At 35.9% G+C, this 16271-nt stretch overlaps 1 protein-coding gene across 2 annotated transcripts in view; it reads right to left on the bottom strand.

Annotated features, from left to right (window-relative positions):
* OSBPL10 (oxysterol binding protein like 10) overlaps window positions 1–16271 on the bottom strand; it is a 103040-nt gene that overhangs the window by 63549 nt on the left and 23220 nt on the right. For both annotated transcript variants that reach the window (XM_065753342.1, XM_065753341.1), the window contains exons 2-3: window positions 9016–9191; window positions 7112–7191 (exon numbers count right to left, since the gene is read on the bottom strand). In XM_065753342.1, coding sequence (XP_065609414.1) covers window positions 7112–7191; window positions 9016–9191 — 256 coding nt within the window. The remainder of the gene's footprint in view (window positions 1–7111; window positions 7192–9015; window positions 9192–16271) is intronic.

Raw genomic sequence — 16271 nt, 5'->3', positions numbered from 1 at the left:
CTGATAATGTACAATCACATTAGAACTAGATTTGACTGCAAGGCAAAAGATAACTATAGAGCATAAGGGTTGAATTTGTCATAAAGGAACAGAGTTTTGCCTTTTTTTAATTCACCTTTATTTTGAAATAACATTGTTTAGTCATAACTACAATTTAAAATAACAGAGAAAAAGGTGTTTTGGAAAAGGAGTTGAATAAAACTGGATGTGACTGAATTTTCTTTTTAAACAGAGGTCTCACAGAAAAGGGTTATCTCTAGCATGATAGCAGAATATATACTTATTTTTCTTTTTTAAATTGACTAGGATGAGAATACTTCCAAATGAAATTTTGAGTGCTGAGGAAGAACATGATAGTTTCATTTTTTAGCATAAGATAAACGTATCCTTCAGTTTAATAAAAGTTATTTTTAGAATTAGATCTTCTGAGAATCACTGATGTTCTAGCATCGTGCCATCACAATATGAAAAAAATCCATGACTTCATCTAGCTAAACTGATTATAAAACATAGATAAGCAGCAGCAATTTGAAACAGTGAGTCCAGACATTAGTTTCACCTGAAGGAAAGCAACACTCTATGAGAAGCTCAGTTTTCTTATGTCTTTATTTAGTTTGGGGTAAAAAATAGGTTGTAGATCTGCAAATAACAAAACCAATATAAAATAAATACATAAAAATCCCTGTACTTTTTCTCTTTAAAAACAGAATCAGGAAGGAACACTAGGAGAAAATGAGCTTTCAGAAAAACAGCTGTCAAAAGAATCCCATTTAACTTGCACCATTTGAAAGATATTCATAAATTTACTTGTATATGTATTTCAAGGAACTATTTTATTTTGCAATTCATTGCTATTTTGCTTCAAGACTGCCATGAACTGCTTGCAGTTGGCCTATGGATCACAACACACTCAGAATGTTCCCAGCCCCTTTGATTACAGCTCAGACCTCACATTCTCCCTGACAGTGTCACCTAACACAACACACCTTTCACCAAATGTACCTTTGGGAACCATAAATTTTATGGGGCACCATTAGCAGAAAAGCTGCACCAAGTTGTGTTTTTTAAAAACGTGTTCAAAATGTGTTCATTTAACAAACAGGCAATGAATGTATTTCCAAGAAGCAAGTATGCCAATCATTTTAGAACTTGCTTAATCCAGGTTAGGACTTTTTTTTTTTAATTTTACTTCAAGACTTGCTCTAGTACTTACCAAGCAAGCTCCTAAACTGTGATGTGAAGTAGAATCAAGTCTGTGGGACCATAGTGCCTTTAAGGTGGCTTTTCATTACCTTTAATGACAGCTTCATTACCACATGACAGCTTGTGCCAACTGTTGCTGGTGTGGTATGGTACAGGGCATGGAGTGAAACAGAAGAGAGAATCAGGAGGAACAACGAATCTGCAGTTTCAGCAGCTAGTGATACAAAAAAGCTGTCCCACTAGAGTAATAATAGGTAACTCCAAATCTCTACATATATAATTTGACAATCTGACAAAGGTTAACTATAATCACACTGCCAGGTTTGCCTAGTGTTCAGTTGAATGCCTTGCCCTACAACAGTGCTACAAGATCTCCAGACAGAGATCACCTCTGCTCATGAGGATTAACCTGTCCTTCCCCTTTCAAAACAAAAAGTTATCAGTTCTATGCAACATGCTGTGTCAGAAAGATAATTCAGTCTGTGTAAATACCGAAGCTAAATACACTGACTCAAATGGATCCTGAAGAATCTATGTATTTTCCTCATCTTCTCATTTTCTGTCCCCCTTTATACTTTATTTCTACTTAGTAACCCTGCTTTTCTAATCGACGTGCTATAAAACTCTACCAGCCCACCATACAAATCCCCTCACATCTAATCTGGAATTATCCATTAGAAGATGTCCATAACACACAGAATCGAAGTGAACTCTACATTAGGACCGCTAGCTACCCAGGAAGTTTGCCCTAAACACATCCCAAAGATACACATAAAATTTCAACTTGCATGTAACCTTACCTTATGGAAGTTTTAATTCATGAGATTGGTGCAAAACCTAAGCAATGACCAAACTGACACAGAACTGCAAGGAACCAAGAGCAGAAAGTGGGAAGCACTTAAAGATTCAAAGTGCAGATGAATGTTTGCAGTAGGCAGTATCTACAACCACTCAAAAAAGCCTTTTTGAAGTGGAACTGCACTCCTCAGCAGTTGGAAGCAGCAGACCTGCCTCAGACATCTGTAACAGTAGCAGAGCACTGTGCCTACTCAGCTCAAGGACATGGGGCTGCTAACAACTCCTTCTGCCAAATTCTTCCTGCAACTTCCAGGAGAGACCTTTCCTGGAATGACACACTCAGCCCTTCATGTGCTTTCTAACTGTACAACACGTTGTCAACACTTACATCCCAGCCAAGTACTCTTCTTTTGCAGAGCTTCTTCAAATTAAACACTGGGAATGAAAAGCATCTCTTTTGCATTTAGACACACAGCTGTACAAAAATCAACTTTTTTGTCACTGTTAAAAAATGTTAAAATCAATGTGATGTTTTTTTACAGCCAAAAGCAATCTAATTACACATCATACTGCAACAGTCATTTTCCCAAATTCACTCTCTCAGGAAATCAAAGTAACGACAGTAACTGACAGATCTTTACTCCTAATCTCCTGCTCTTTCCTCTGTTATCATATCTGTTTTTCTTTGGTCCCACTGCTTTCTGGTTTGCAAGTAGAATGAAAAAAATAATGAAAAGACAGATGAAAGGAGGATATAAGCTCTTAAACAATTAGTAATGCATGGTGCTAGTAATGAGCCCGGAAACCCATAGGCATCTGAAAGGGATTACAAATACCCTTTCCTGAGGTTACACTTTACCATGGCTCCAACAGTTTGATTGCCAATAAAATGAACCTATTAAAAGGAAAATATAGAAGATAATAAAAGGCTGTTTGTACTCACATTCATTCTTGTTTTATCACTAAAAACTATCTAAAGTATGCCTAGCTAACACAGTCCCTTAACCCAGCACCTTGTTTTGACTGTCCACCTCCAAGAGGAAAAGCAACATACTGAATGCTTCCACTGAGATATGAAAACTCCCAACAATTAAATAATGTAACCATAGAACAGCAGGTTCCAACTACACTAATGTTTCATGACTCATTTTCCCTGGAGGTGACTCTTTCTCCTCACAGAGAAATGGTTTTTCACCATTTACCAGAAGCAAACAGTTTTGTTTACTTTCAAAAGTAAACACAACGTTCCCGAGATCAATAAACTAATTTTTTAGTGAACTGTCATATCTGTTTATGGATGATAACTATCATCTGCTTCACAGGCACTGTGCCACAGATGTTTTCTACACAATAATAAATACTGAAATGACATTCCTCTACTCCTCTGCATACATACAGCATGGCACAAATCCCTGCGTACAGCTTTGAAGCAATGAGAAGTCAAGCAGTCAGAAAGTAATTACAACTGAGACAGCACCATTCAGTGTTTTAATTCCTATCTATTTCTTTCTCCAGTTCATCCTAAGTAAGCAAATATTGAAGAAGAATACGCACAGATCTGTTTAAAGTACATTCTGATCATTCAGAAATATTAAAATGCAAATGACAAACTACACAAAATCCAAATTTTAGCACTGAAAAGAGATGAGCATGTGGGATCCTTTGCATATTTTTGTAGAGCTCTGTCAACAGCACTTACTTTTCTGACAGATTATTACCATGCTTTATCACCTTTAGATCAGGCGATACATTTGTCTGCTTTTAAGCAAGAGACTAATGTTAATTTGCTCATAAAAATATTTTGCCAAGAATCGTCTCAGCATGTTTATGTTAAAGCCTGATTTTTTTTTTCAGGACTTTTTTTCAAAGATTTTGAAACCAGAGACGTGAGCAACCCTATCTTCATGTAAGTTCCAAAGCGAAAAATACATATCCACAGCCAAGCAATGTTTCCTTCTCAGCCTCGCTTGTAGAGAGGATTTCCAAACTATGTTTTAATTAGAAACACAACATTTTATCTCATTTTTCCAGACCATGAAATAGAGAAGTGGAAAAGCATACCAGGGAGGAGAGAAGAGTAAACTTGCTAAAAAGTTTTGTTAAGAATCAAAGCTAGAAAACTTCCCTTGTCCGGCTTTTTGGAAAGTTACTTTGAGCATGTTAAGAACATGCAGTCTATAATCCATTTGGAAAGCAAAACTTAACTCCATGGTCATTAATTACTAAAGGCAAAAAGAATCTTCAGAAAACTGAAGAGCTTGCAAAGATCTGACAATCATTCTTCCAGCTATAGCAGAAGAAGTACAGATCTGCCTCAATGATTTCAGAAAAGTGCTAACTTCAAGAAATTACTACGGGAGCTGTTTCTAAATTACAGACAAACCACTGCAGTTGTCACTACAGGAGCAGTTTTGATCTTCATTCTTCACTCACCACGCAGGCCATGATGCCTATTCAACTCCAATGACAACAACTTCAGGGGGTTAAACCAGAGAAAAGACAAGTGGACAAAATTTTCTGCTAATTTAGTTCCCCAATCAGCCTTTCCAAAGGGCCAGACGATCATTGTAACAGGCACCAGGAACACTGAGAGGAAGAAGAGCCAGAAAGTCACTCAGGGACAAGCAGTCGTTAGGCTGGCTCAGTTTTAAATAACTAGCCTGAAACTAAACCAGAACAAGGTTAATTTCTGGCCAGATTCATTTTGGCCATTCTCCATCCAGGAGGAGGACGGCAGCACAGCTTTACCACATGACGAGCAGTGTCACGTCTCCTGCTGGCCTTTTATCAGTGCTCACCTGATTACTCAGCAAGCCAGTTTCTGATTTCCAAGTTCCCATAGGTGAGAAACACAGAATAGTGTGCACAAAAGGCGGCAGCAAAAGGAAGGGAACTAGACTGCAGCATGAGAACTGGAAGATGGGATAAGGCGAAACAAGAAACCACACCATCTAATTTTCAGCAGCTCACTGCTCAGCTCTGAGCTGAGTGCTTAGAACAAGGAGTCTAGTCCTCTGATCTTCCACAAACCAAAGCTGAAAGTTTCCATCTCACCACAATTCAAGGCACAAGCTGCTTCACAAGATAAAGGTTTTTGTTCCTTGCCATGTTCCTGATAACACACTGAGAAATACAAGGGTTATATATGCCAATCCAAGACTGAAATTAAGAGCTATATAAAAAGCTCTCTTTGTATTTAGTAGTGGTTTTACAGCCACCATTGAACATACAAGAAAAAGTGAAAAGAAACTGAAAAACGAGCAAGCTTCTGACAATTCATAGATATAAAATTATTATTGGAAGTTACCAGAAATCATGTATGAGCCTACTTTTTGAATTCACTTTCTCTCTGAACTCCAATTTGACTTTAATTAAGACACAGGCAATCCAATTGACTTAGAATCATTTTTAAAAAAAGCAGCACAGTCCTATCTAGCCACAGATGACTTCTTTCAATGAGTGTGATTTGGCACTCTCTGGAGGCTAAGTGCTCTGTAATTAAGCAAAATGAAACTTGCATGGGAATACAGAGAACATTAGAATTATCCTGCAGCATGGGTATTATTTGCCAGAACATTATCCTTTTATTGCTTTTTTATCATTAAGATGTAAAATTTAATTAAAATACAGCAACAGACTTAGCTTGTATTATGTCTACTTGTCAGCTGTACTGCTCACCTTTGGACTGTATTCAGTCAGTATGCAAGCAACATTTTCATACAATGTTTTTGTGTTTGTTGTTTTGTGTGTTTTTGTTTTGTTCTGTTTTTTTTTTAACTTCACTGTTTTACTTAATGTACTCTATCACTCCAGTCCCCAAGGGAAGTTTTAAAGGCAGTAAGTTACACAGTAACACCACTGTCCAAGAAATTAAACAAGAATGGTGAAAACTGTTTTCTTCTAAACTTTCCCTGAATAATATTTTGCTTTTTATTTGTCTCAAATATAAGCCTTCAAAGAAACCCTGAACTAGTTTATTTGTGGTATACATAACATTTCTATTTACAGGTTGTCAATGTTATTAGCATAGTATAAATACTGATCTGTGAAATAAAAACATACCATATTTATATGAGAAAGGGGTATAATTTGGATTTAACTATACAGTTGCATACATCTGCAGGACTTCAGAGTAACTTCAGAAAAGGAACACATATTCCACAAGAGATCCAAGCAGATTATGAAAATTATACTGTTATTAGGGAACATGATGGTATTATACAGTATATATAAATAAAATAAATTGAGAAGAGTACTGGGCCACAGCTATGCAAAAAACAATATTTAAATGTCTGGCATAACAATGGAAAGAGATCCATGAAAAACTAAGTTACTTATTTTCCTCAGAAAAGGCTTTTACTGAAGCAGTACTTCCTAACAAGCCACTATCACCCAAAAAGAAGAAAAAAAAAACGTTTCTATTTTACTTCAGTGAATGCCATCCAGCTGTTAAGATAACATCTGATCAATATCTTATGGCAAGGCAGGGTGGAGCCTCTCCAACTGAAGTTACATGAATTTATTTATTTATACACAGCAAACAATTTGCAGCAGGGAAGCACTCTTTTCATTCTTGTAAACATACTAATAAAAGTGTTTATAAGACTGAAGGTGAGAACAGAAATTGCTGGTTGTTGAAGACACTGAAGACATTTCTCTGTTTGAGGACAAAAATTCAGACATCACTTCTTAAGAGAAGTAATTAATATTAATCTTCACACGATGACACCTTCCAGATTTGGTAAAGAAGTTGTAAAGCTGACCACTACTAACATATAAATAAAGCTTCTTAATAAGAGCCATTATACTATAAATACTAATCAGATACTACACAAGTATTTATTAATGGTCAATTTTTCAATAACCATTTATTGTTAGCATCCAAAATGCACTTCATGAGTTTCCATGAATTGGACAATGTTTATTTAAAAAGAAAGCTCAACTGACTTAAAGAATTCTGTTCAGATAGCAAGGACCTGTAACTTACTGCTTTCTTTCAGAAATATCTAAACACAAACACAAATTACAGCAGACAGTCTACCATTCAGATAATTCTGTTCCTCACTTACACCAATTAAACAGTTGTTACTTCTCCCTCTTAATTATTTACCTTTGAATTACCTTCCTTGTGATGTTTGGCACAGGATCGAAGCTGATTGATCCAATACTGTTTCTCCTTTGCATCAGCAGCTAGAACAGAAACATAAGGGATCACATGTGAACTCACTTTGTGGATAACAGAAGATGATGGGAGTAGGAGATAAGGGAATGGAGAAGAAAGAAAGATAGAGGGGGATATTTACTCATTGGGACTGTACATTCTAGGTTGTTTTAATTTAAGTATGTGCAAGCTCTGAAGTACAATACATCTAAATCTCAACTTAAGATGCTACAGACAGTTGAAAGCAATATCTTCTTCAGTTATCCTCACCAGCTTTTATTTGTCTTGTGTTGATTCGAAACACTCCTTACCAGTCTCAGACATCATTAAAAGCAGAAGTACCTCAAGATGCCTTTCAACTCTTCCTTTAATGATTGCTGCCCATGAAGGACAAAGGCCATGCCATAGCATTTAAATATGAGAAAAGTCTGTATCCAGGCTCGTCAACCAGATAAGCTACAAGTTCTGTAGACAAATCAACTATTCTTCAGTGTGGTTCAAATGAACTTCCATTTAAATCTGTATTTTGCTGGTATGCAAAGATACAATGTCCCCTGACCATCTTTGAAAAAACAGTTTTAAAAATTGAAAAGAATTATACATTGTATATTAGATGGCTCCTGTATACTCCTGTATAATGCTAGTAAAATACACTTAGGAGAGAGTTATGCTTTTTTTTAATCCAAAAAGAAAAAAAACACTAATATACTAATTAAGAATACCAGTGCATAATTGAATACATTCAGTAAATATTCCTGCCTACTTCTTTTGCTATTAATAATGTCAATGGTTATGACCATTTCAATGTAGAATCAATTTTATTCAAGTTCATACATCTCACTACATTAAAAGCAGTATACTTTAAGTATCTGACAATCTCAAGTGAAAAAGCATGACAAAAAAAAACCACACACACTCATGACTTCTAACTGTGCAAACTCCAAAACACTTTAACAGAAATTCTCCTTGCTTGATCTTGTGTTCCAGTTCCACACTTAAAATAAAGCATGCCTTCATTTACATTTCTATATGTGTACCACAAGGAATCCTACACAGCCAACTGAAGTTGTGGTCAAAATAAAACTAACGTCATTTTAAATTTCTGTAACAGCTTATTACATGTCACTTAAAAAATAGTATGTTTATATTATTTTTATGAATTGGTTTTGTATGAAAGTATTGAGATTAGACTCTGAAGTATTTTTAATATGTTTGATAAAGTACTGATTTGTGGTTTCTTTGCTTTTTATTTTTTAATAATTCTTAATTTAAAAAATAACTTTCATGTACCCTACAGCCTTTCATACGTTTGGGAACACATTAAGGCAGCATGGTATTAAAAAGTATTTATTTAAAAAAGTATTTATTAAAAAGTACTAAAAGTATATTAAATTATTCCAAGACTAGCAAGAACAGAGTATCTTAATAGTATTCTACTGACATTTTCCCTACTTCAACCCTGTAACAGATTCATTATTACACGTTGTCGGCATGATGGTAGCAGGGGAGAACATTAGAAATTAAATGCTGCGATGTGGACAACAATGAAAATAGCTCTTCCCTCCTTCAGAAGTAAACTGGATGCACTAAATAATCAACATGCCACTTTAAGAACTTACAGAAATTATCTTGAGGTATCTTCCAGGCCTATAAGGTAATATACATTGTAAATTCACATGTACTTAATTCCATATCACTATTCCATTCTATTTTATAGTGTAGAATGCAAGAATACAGCTATACAACCACTACCTTCTGATAGCACAGGGAAGTAAGAGAGGAGAAATAAATGAGAGGAGATGCGAAAGCAAGAAAAGGAGAACAATTCAGCTGTACTGTAAGCAGCACTGTACCTCTCAACTTAAATATCTCTCCGTTAGCAGAGTAGACCACCAACATGTGTGGTACTTCATCACTGGGTGATATTATAGCTCCAGCCAAAGACAAGGTTCCTCGAGGCTTCTGAGTTTTACTTTGCTCATTCACAAAATACTGCAGAATTCCAGTCTCAAAGTCCAGCACAAAGTACCTGTTCAAAGAAACAACATTTCTGTTAAGGGGTTTTTCATGCCCTTACTTAGAGGAGCACAGATATATCTTAAAACAATATCATAAACAAACAAGGTTAAGTCACTTTTGGTACATAAATCAATTTTACAGGGTAATACTATTTTGAGTAGTAGTTGTTTTGGGGTGGGTTTTTTACTTGATGACATTTTAATTTTTGCACAGGTATCTTTCAGATTAACAGCAAGGTTCTCAGAAGTCACAAAAGAAGGGAAAGAAGGCTTTAACTAAAGAGATGCACTGAAGATATAAGAAAGTTCTTTTTTTGTTGGTTGCTTTTTTCCCCTCGCATTTATAACCCGATATGTATGCTAATTCCCTGCAGTTTGTCTTCTGAAAAGGAGCCACTGTTTTTGCAGGAGGATGAGCACAATTAAAGTCATGATATTTTCTCCTCTGTGATCATACTTCACATGCAGTTGTCATGAGCTTCATTCTGAAAGCTGAGCAACAGAAACTGAACGTTCAGTTCCCATTAAGCACGGGGTAGGAAGTAGCAGTGGCTATGTACAATACTACAACTAAGATGTGGGAGAAACAGGAATTTAAGCTCTGCATGCTCATTCTGCCAATAAAATCTATTACGGAAAGGAAATATATACTTTTTTCTTTTACCACTGGTCACATGTTTGGCAATAGGGAACATTCATGTGCAAATTCAGAAACCACAAAAATTGAAAAAAATAAAACTAAGAGTTGTTCATAATCACAGCACATTGAAAAGAAAGTGGAAAGGGAACTGTGGTGGAGCAGCTCCTTTCTACAACAGAAGCACAGATGGATGGAGAGCACAGAAGGAGCAAGAATAGCAAGCAGTTCCACCTGGAAACTTTCTCAAGACACTGTTCTGACACATAAGTGAGACAATTAACAGACTAAGCAAAAAAATAAAATATCAAATAAGTAAAATAAATAGAATAAGTAAAATAAATAGAATAAGTAAAATAAATAGAATAAGTAAAATAAATAGAATAAGTAAAATAAATAGAATAAGTAAAATAAATAGAATAAGTAAAATAAATAGAATAAGTAAAATAAATAGAATAAGTAAAATAAATAGAATAAGTAAAATAAATAGAATAAGTAAAATAAATAAAATAAGTAAAATAAATAAAATAAGTAAAATAAATAAAATAAGTAAAATAAATAAAATAAGTAAAATAAATAAAATAAGTAAAATAAATAAAATAAGTAAAATAAATAAAATAAGTAAAATAAAATAGCAAACAAGGTACTAAGATTGATGATCATCTAATTTCTAAATTCATTATTCTTATAATGTTTTCTTTTTTTTGCAGAAAAGCCCTGGGAGGTTGAAACAGAGAAAATAAATGCTTCATGTATTTAAAAAAAAAAAAAAAAAACATGTAGAAACAAATGAGTGCAAAAAACAGAGTCCTTACTCATATTTAAGCTCATTAAGCCGAACATTTATAGTTTGTATGGTGTGAATATTGTGCTCTAACATAGCTGTTTTTGAAAGGCAAGGAGCAAAATCCTCCTGCTAAAAAGTAAACAACCAGCATTATTCTACTTCAGCCTTCACTCAGTCATCTCCGATCAACACAACCCATTTTACAATAAACTGACTGCCAGGGCTGGAGGACCATAGAAACAAAATCAAACTAACAGTGTTCTTCAAGTGCACTAACTGAAGATGGTCTGAAATCAATGTGTCAATCCTCATGTGACAGAAACATCATTATTTTAAACACAGGCATTTTTCACAACAGCACATATCTTAAACTGTATTTTCCTATAGAAATCATGTATGCAATTAAGCAAAGCAATGAATTAACTCTTTGCCAAGAGGGGATAGCAAGCTCTTAGCTCACATGAAGGACAGTTTGCTGAGATTTTCAACAGTCTAGAGTGAATACGACACAAATATGACCTACTTACTTATCTCCACAAAAAAAAAAAAAAAAGTAAAAGAAATAAAAAACAGCCATAACAAATTGACTAATACCACTAACATGCACATTCGGAACACACATTCGCTATTGATATTGCAGATAGGATTAGCACAGTTAACACAAACCTGTGTGCAGTATTTCAGAAATTGTGACTAATCAGACTTCTGTAGTTCTGCACACCTCAAATTTGCTCAGGTTATTACCTCACTTTGAAAGTGTTGCTTTGTTTTATCCCTTTCTTAATAATCTCATATGAAGAACACCTCTAAGCTTTCCTACCACGGAAAGCTTATTTACTGGACTGTTTTCATAGCCTGTTGAGGCTCTTGGTGCTCTTTCCTGCTTCCCTTTTTCCAGCTAAGTAAGTTTGGTTTTAGCAAGCAATCCCTACCTAAGAGTTTCAGAGCTTCAGAAATTTTTCTTGGGCAAGCATCCTTTGCCACCTTTACACAAGACTTTACTCCCACCACCTTCAAAACAGAACCTTTACTCCTCCAAAACAGGTTACCATTGCTTTACATCAACAACTCTTGCTTCAAATAATCTTAATGCATCATTAACCTTCACACTTTTGCCCTGACTCCATCTCCCATAAGCATCTCCACAATCCTTCCCTCACTAAACAAATGGAAATCCTCTCTTTGTAACCATGAATCACCTTTTCACCTATCCTCTACAGATTTTAACATTACAATATAAAAAAAAAAAAACCCTAAAGCAACAGCAAGCTGAATGTCAACCACCATGATGTTTTCAACAGCAGTGCTAAAAATAAGGAGACTTCAAACAGAAGTTGCCAGCATTTCAGAAGATTAGCTTATTGCCATCTATTACACTGCTCTATAATCTCCATGTTCTGTTTGACTTAAAAGATTTTACAATACTGCTTCCTCACACAAAGCACTTTTCCCTCTTCTGATTGCTCTGCAGGGACAGATGATGCACTTAAGAGTGGGTAAAAACAGCAGAATTGGAAAACATCTGATCAAAATTCTGACTGCACATTTCATAGTACATTTTCATTTCACTTATTCTCAGTTTTCCTTGTCCACTTTAGAAATATCTGTTACATATTCAAAGGGATAAAGTGGACAGGAGCGATGAGATGCCCCTGAGAAAAAGATATGGTCGCCTGACCCTAGCGCCAAGTGTTTCTCTCTATCCAACTGACAAGTTGTCAGTTTTCTATTTATTTTGATTTAGCAAACAAGTCTAGGCTTTATATGTAGCAAAGTCCATTCTGAGCCCCTGACATCCTCATGATAATTGCCCCACTTACTTCACTGCTGTTATCAGGCCATCTTTTATCAATTACATCCCATGTAGTAAAGCAGTGCACCTCCACATCTAAGAAAAAAAAGCAACAACAGCACACACAAAAAAAATCCTCTTTCTCCTATCAAGACCAGGAAAAAAAGACCCTTTGAGACTATTAGAACAGAGTCTATTAAGTTATATATATATAGTACGAGCACTTCAGTTAAGAAATCTTTGCATATTAGACCACCAAAGCACTCCCAGAATGAACATAAGTTCCACAAAGACATGCTTTGCATTGCCATAAAGCTACCCCAGAAAAGGAAAACAGCCATTCTAGTACAGAGTATGCCCTTACCAGCACCATGATGTCCTGCAGCAGTAACTTTTGAAATTCCACATATGCAGATGGTGGTATCCTTCCACATCATAGCCATAGCAGCAGTGTTAATTTGACCTTGTCAACCATAACCATTTTTATGTATAATCTCAGAAAAACAGAACATGACCACTGGCCTAATCCCTTCATCCAGTTTTTTTTAGATGCTTTCTTACTCGCTTGTAAAAGCATGCAGCACATTTACAGTACAATTTGAGCAGTAATACTAAGTTGAAAAAAGAGTAACCCATTTTCACAAGCCTTCACACTGCTCTATACTTTGCCTTCTTTTGTCATCCCAGATGAATCAGTTTTTATGCCTGACAACTTTGAAAGCCAGAAGAGAAAAGGGAATTATCTATAGAAACAGGAACCCTAACCACCCAGCAAAAACTGTTCAGGTCAATAATAGAACTTTACTCTGATTTTGGAGAGGCAACTCAAAACCTTTCATAGTCATCCATTCTAACCATGACCTCATTCAAGTTGAACAGAAATGCAAGTTTTTGATGCGTGACTCCCCTCCTCACCTTTCTCACAGCAGTATCTCAGAGAACAAAAAAAGAGGGAATGGCAGAGACATCTATAGTCTCACAACAGAGGCAGGTTGATAACACACTTTCAGAAAACACTGAAGTTATTAAAAAAATGGAGCTAGGAGAAGGAACAAGGGATAAATGTTCAATTAAGCAACACAAGGCTTAAAAAAAAAAAGATAGAAGAAACAGAAAGAGCCTCCAAAAACATTTTGTTATGTCACATGACAAATAATCCAGATCAGACTATCAGAAAAATACAGGAGAAATGGAGACCAGATTCTTTCATTAACTGAGGATGGAAAAGCAGTATATATAAAGCAGAAAAGAAGTAAACCATGGTACATGTCCCATTTTAGAAGCCTGATGTAACTGTAATCAAAAGAAGAGGGATATTTTGTAACTTGAGTTCCACAAGTCATTTGTTCTGCACACCAGGGAAATAACAGCATTAACTTCTCTAGAACTGATTAATCTTGCCATCTTTTCCCCTATTACTTTACTGGCTTGCTCACAGAGCACACAGTTAACCAGGACATCATAATTCTGTAATTAACTTGCAGATTACCATTGACAAAAACTTTAATATGCTCTTAAGAGAACAGCCAGGCAGGAGGTAGCACAGCTGAGTTACATAATATCAGACAAACAACAACCAGGGTCATACAGAAATGACAAAATAACTATTACTGACACACACTTCCAAAAGATGTCTTAGTTTTTCCTCTTATACCAAAATTAGATATACTTCTTTTTTTCTCATTAAAAGAGACCACATAACGAAGAGCTACAGCACTATTGCTCTAACACATCACAGCTACTTAATCACTATTCAAATTTGATACAAACTGGATTTCTTACTTTAACCTCAAATCTGTTAGGAGAATACCAGCTCCTGATTCCCCGGCCCAGCCCCAGCTCACCAGTCTCCCTCAAGATCCTGAGATTCATCTTTGATCCCTCTACCATTCCTTCAGGGTGTATGCCACAGACCTTACTGAAGCGCCCACGTTTTTCTATCAACTGTTTCACCAACAGAGAAGACCAACTGGCAGTTAATCTTTAGGGAGATAGGGAGACCTTATCACTCTTCATAACTACCTGAAGGGAGGTTGTAGTGCACTGGGGACCCTGGGTTAGCTCAGTGCAGAGCAGAGCTGAGGCCTCATGGCTGCTGTATCTCCTCACAGGGAGCCCCTCTACTCCCTGTGAGGCCCGAGGGAACGGCAGGGAGCTGTGTCAGGGGAGGGGCAGCTGTGGGTTAGGGACAGCTCTGCACCACAGGGCAGTGGGCACGGAACAGGTCACCCAGGGCAGTGGGCACAGCCACAAGTGCCAGAGCTCAAGGAGCGTTTGACAGTGCTCTCAGACATCGGGTATGGGTTTTGGGTCATGCTGTGTGGAGCCGGGAGTTGGACTCCTGGGATACTGTGCGATTCCATGCTTACAACCCAGAAGTACACTATATATCAAACAAGTGGAAGATGTAGCTTGCACTACTGTCCGCTAGACAGGACAGGCTACCTTCAAACATTTAAATTCTCATTACCCACAAATGCCTAACAACTGAGTACATCAGATGCATTACCAACTGATATCAATTACAAGGTAAAACATTCCCGCAACACTCAGAAATTGAGAATTGCATTACTGCTCTAGCAAAAAAAATAAAATAAAATAACACTGCTAGAATTTTTTTAACGTTACTCATGAGTTTGTTAAAATGCCTGATGACAATGCAATATCTATTTCACACTTGCTATATTTCAGAACCATTGCTCGCCAACTAAATCCCAAGTCTTCAGAATTTTGTAATTACTTGACATTCATCGTTAAGTTCCATTCCTAACCCCTCTATCCATTCATCTTGACAGTCATTTCATTAATAAAATAAAATGAAAAGTCAAGCAGTGCAAGCATTACACACTAGGAAGCACAACTATGCTGCTTTCTAAATTTGTGGAGCGGAATAAAGAGACTCAAACACTGCACAGATCAACTATTTCAATTGGATTTCACATTCACTGTTCTGTGTATTTTTATAGTGAACTATGAAAGCTTACTTTTTGGTTCTCCATTCAAAAATAATTTAACAAATAGCTGTAATTTTGGTTTAGGAAGCAATAAAATGCTTGTGCTATGATCTACCATCTGAACCCATCTATCAGAGAAGAACAGCTGCAGCATTTTCTGAAATAAAAATAAAAAAATAAAAAAGGAAAAGCTACACATTCCCAACGTAGTTCTTATATTGCCCCAGTTTGAGATAATCCAAAAACATCAAAAGCTATCAGGAGAACAATATAAACATTTCTCATATCATTTACTTGCTTCACAGGTTTTAAGAAATATAACTTACACTATTCCAGTTAAATGAAAAATTTTAGTACTCACATATGAAAATGCATTTTTTTACATTAAAAAATCAGAACAGATTCAGTTGCACATCCACTAACATGGTACATTGCCCACTGAAGTCGCCACTCAGTACAAGACTCAACATACACAAAGTATTCTCCTACCAGAAAAAACACCTCTTATAATAGCTACAGTCTTTTCTCCACTTTGAACACATCTGAAACTATCCTTCTATCTGAAAATAAGATTTAATTATTCTGTAATGCCAGGAGATTCTCAAGGTAGGACTGTTCCTCTTTCAATCCATTCCAGGTCACCTCCAACAACTACCAACCAGCTGCACATACTTCAGTGTTTCCATAACCATCAAAAAAGCCATCCCTTTCAAAAATAAAACTATTCTATAAAATTCTCTTCTTTTAATGTATTTCAAAAAAAATCTATGTAAGAATTATATGAGAAATTAAATGACTGCGTCCAAGAAGAGCTTATGGTTCTAGTAACTGAAAGAAAAATCATAAAGAAATATTTCATTTTTAGGAAATGTTATCTTGTTAAGCTACCTTGGAGATACTTATGCAACTACTTAACTGCTC

The sequence above is a fragment of the Cyrtonyx montezumae genome, unplaced genomic scaffold (assembly GCF_038088225.1).
Source record: "Cyrtonyx montezumae isolate F1298 unplaced genomic scaffold, pur_monq_1.0 scaffold_8, whole genome shotgun sequence".
NCBI lineage: Eukaryota > Metazoa > Chordata > Aves > Galliformes > Odontophoridae > Cyrtonyx > Cyrtonyx montezumae.
The sequence above is the reverse complement of the archived record's forward strand: the minus strand, read 5'-3'. Positions and strand labels throughout refer to the sequence as shown.